The sequence below is a fragment of the Sitodiplosis mosellana genome, unplaced genomic scaffold, assembly GCF_009176505.1.
Source record: "Sitodiplosis mosellana isolate CC-2019 unplaced genomic scaffold, AAFC_SMos_1.0 Smas_scaffold_6044, whole genome shotgun sequence".
NCBI lineage: Eukaryota > Metazoa > Arthropoda > Insecta > Diptera > Cecidomyiidae > Sitodiplosis > Sitodiplosis mosellana.
This window is the reverse complement of record NW_022601285.1, coordinates 1-1,418: the sequence shown is the minus strand read 5'-3', so window position 1 is coordinate 1,418 and position 1,418 is coordinate 1. Positions and strand designations below refer to the sequence as shown.

General features: G+C 43.9%; 1 protein-coding gene across 1 annotated transcript; it reads right to left on the bottom strand.

Moving 5' to 3' along the window:
• Window positions 1–113: 113 nt before the first annotated feature.
• Window positions 114–1,351, bottom strand: LOC129573279 (uncharacterized; the record flags this gene model as incomplete). Its single annotated transcript, XM_055453666.1, has 1 exon — window positions 114–1,351. A coding segment is annotated over one exon (1,238 nt), but the record flags the coding sequence as incomplete, so codon positions are not given.
• Between the last annotated feature and the right edge of the window lie 67 nt (window positions 1,352–1,418).

The window sequence follows — 1,418 nt, the reverse complement described above, 5'->3', positions numbered from 1 at the left end:
ACCCAAGCAGCCAATCTCGTTGCTAATTCCGCGCCGCAAAGTTCCGTCCGAGGAATTGTGAGCGGTTTTGTTGGTGTAATTTTGCTTTTGGCTATAATCAAGTGCGTATGAACCCGTTCGCCTTCGGCTTGAAGACGAATATAAACATTCGCTGCATAAGCGCTCGATGATCCATCACAAAATACATGCAACTGAATTAATTGATTCGGTGAATAACTTATCCAACGCGGGATGGAGATTTTATTAATCGATGGTAATTCGCTGATGAATTGTCGCCACTGTGAACAGAGCGGCTCAGGAACTGGTTCATCCCAGCTCAATTTTGATCTCTCGTCGTTTTCATCGGCTGATGTTTTGTGACGAAAATTCCAAATTCGTTTGAGAATCATTTTTGCTACGACGATCATCGGTGCAATGAATCCCATTGGATCAAAAAGACGTGCGGTGGTGGACAATACCGAACGTTTGGTGATATTCGTTGGTAAATCGAATTTAATGGTGAATTTAAAAACGTCGTCGCTCGGCTTCCAACACATTCCCAATGTCTTGACCGTTTCGTTGCTATCCATATCCAAGAGCGTGCTACTGCACTGATGTTCCTTTGGAATTGATTCGAGCAATTCTGGCGTGTTGCTTGCCCATTTTCTCAACTCCATTGCTGACGCAAGTGCACCTGTGACATGATCACGGATGGCGATTGCATTTTCAATTGAATGACTGCCGGTTTGTATGTCGTCAACATACATTTCATTTTTTAGCACATTCTCGGCTAACGGATATCGCGCTTTCTCATTTTCAGCGATGAGATGAATCACACTGATGGCGATACATGGGGCTGGCGCTGTGCCAAATGTGACGGTGGTAAGACAATACTCTCGGATCTCACTCCTTTCGTCTCGCCACAATATTTTTTGATATGCGATGTCGTCGGGATGCATGTCGATGCATCTATACATCTTCTGTATATCGCACGTGAATACGAACTTGTTCAACCTCCAATTCAGAATTACGGATGGTAATTCATTTTGTAGCGCTGGTCCGACGCACAGAATGTCATTCAGAGACTTTCCGTTCGATGTTTTTGCCGAAGCATCCATCACGATTCTCAGTTTGGTTGTTAAACTGTCTTCCTTCAAAACGTGGTGATGGGCCAAAACGCATGCACTAACCGTGAACTGATTGACTTCGTTGAATGTGCAATGGTGTTCTTCTGTGGTAGTGGATGGAAGAATCTGATTTAATTCAAAATATTCGTGCATACCTTTTGCATAACGTTCCATCAAACCCTCTTTCCGTTGAAGCCTTCGTTCGAGCTGATGAAATTGATTGAGAGCGATTTGTCGAGAGCGCCCTATCGTTTGAGTTGGGTCGAAGATGGTTTTGAATGGTAATCGCACCAAATATTTTCCGTTGGGTTG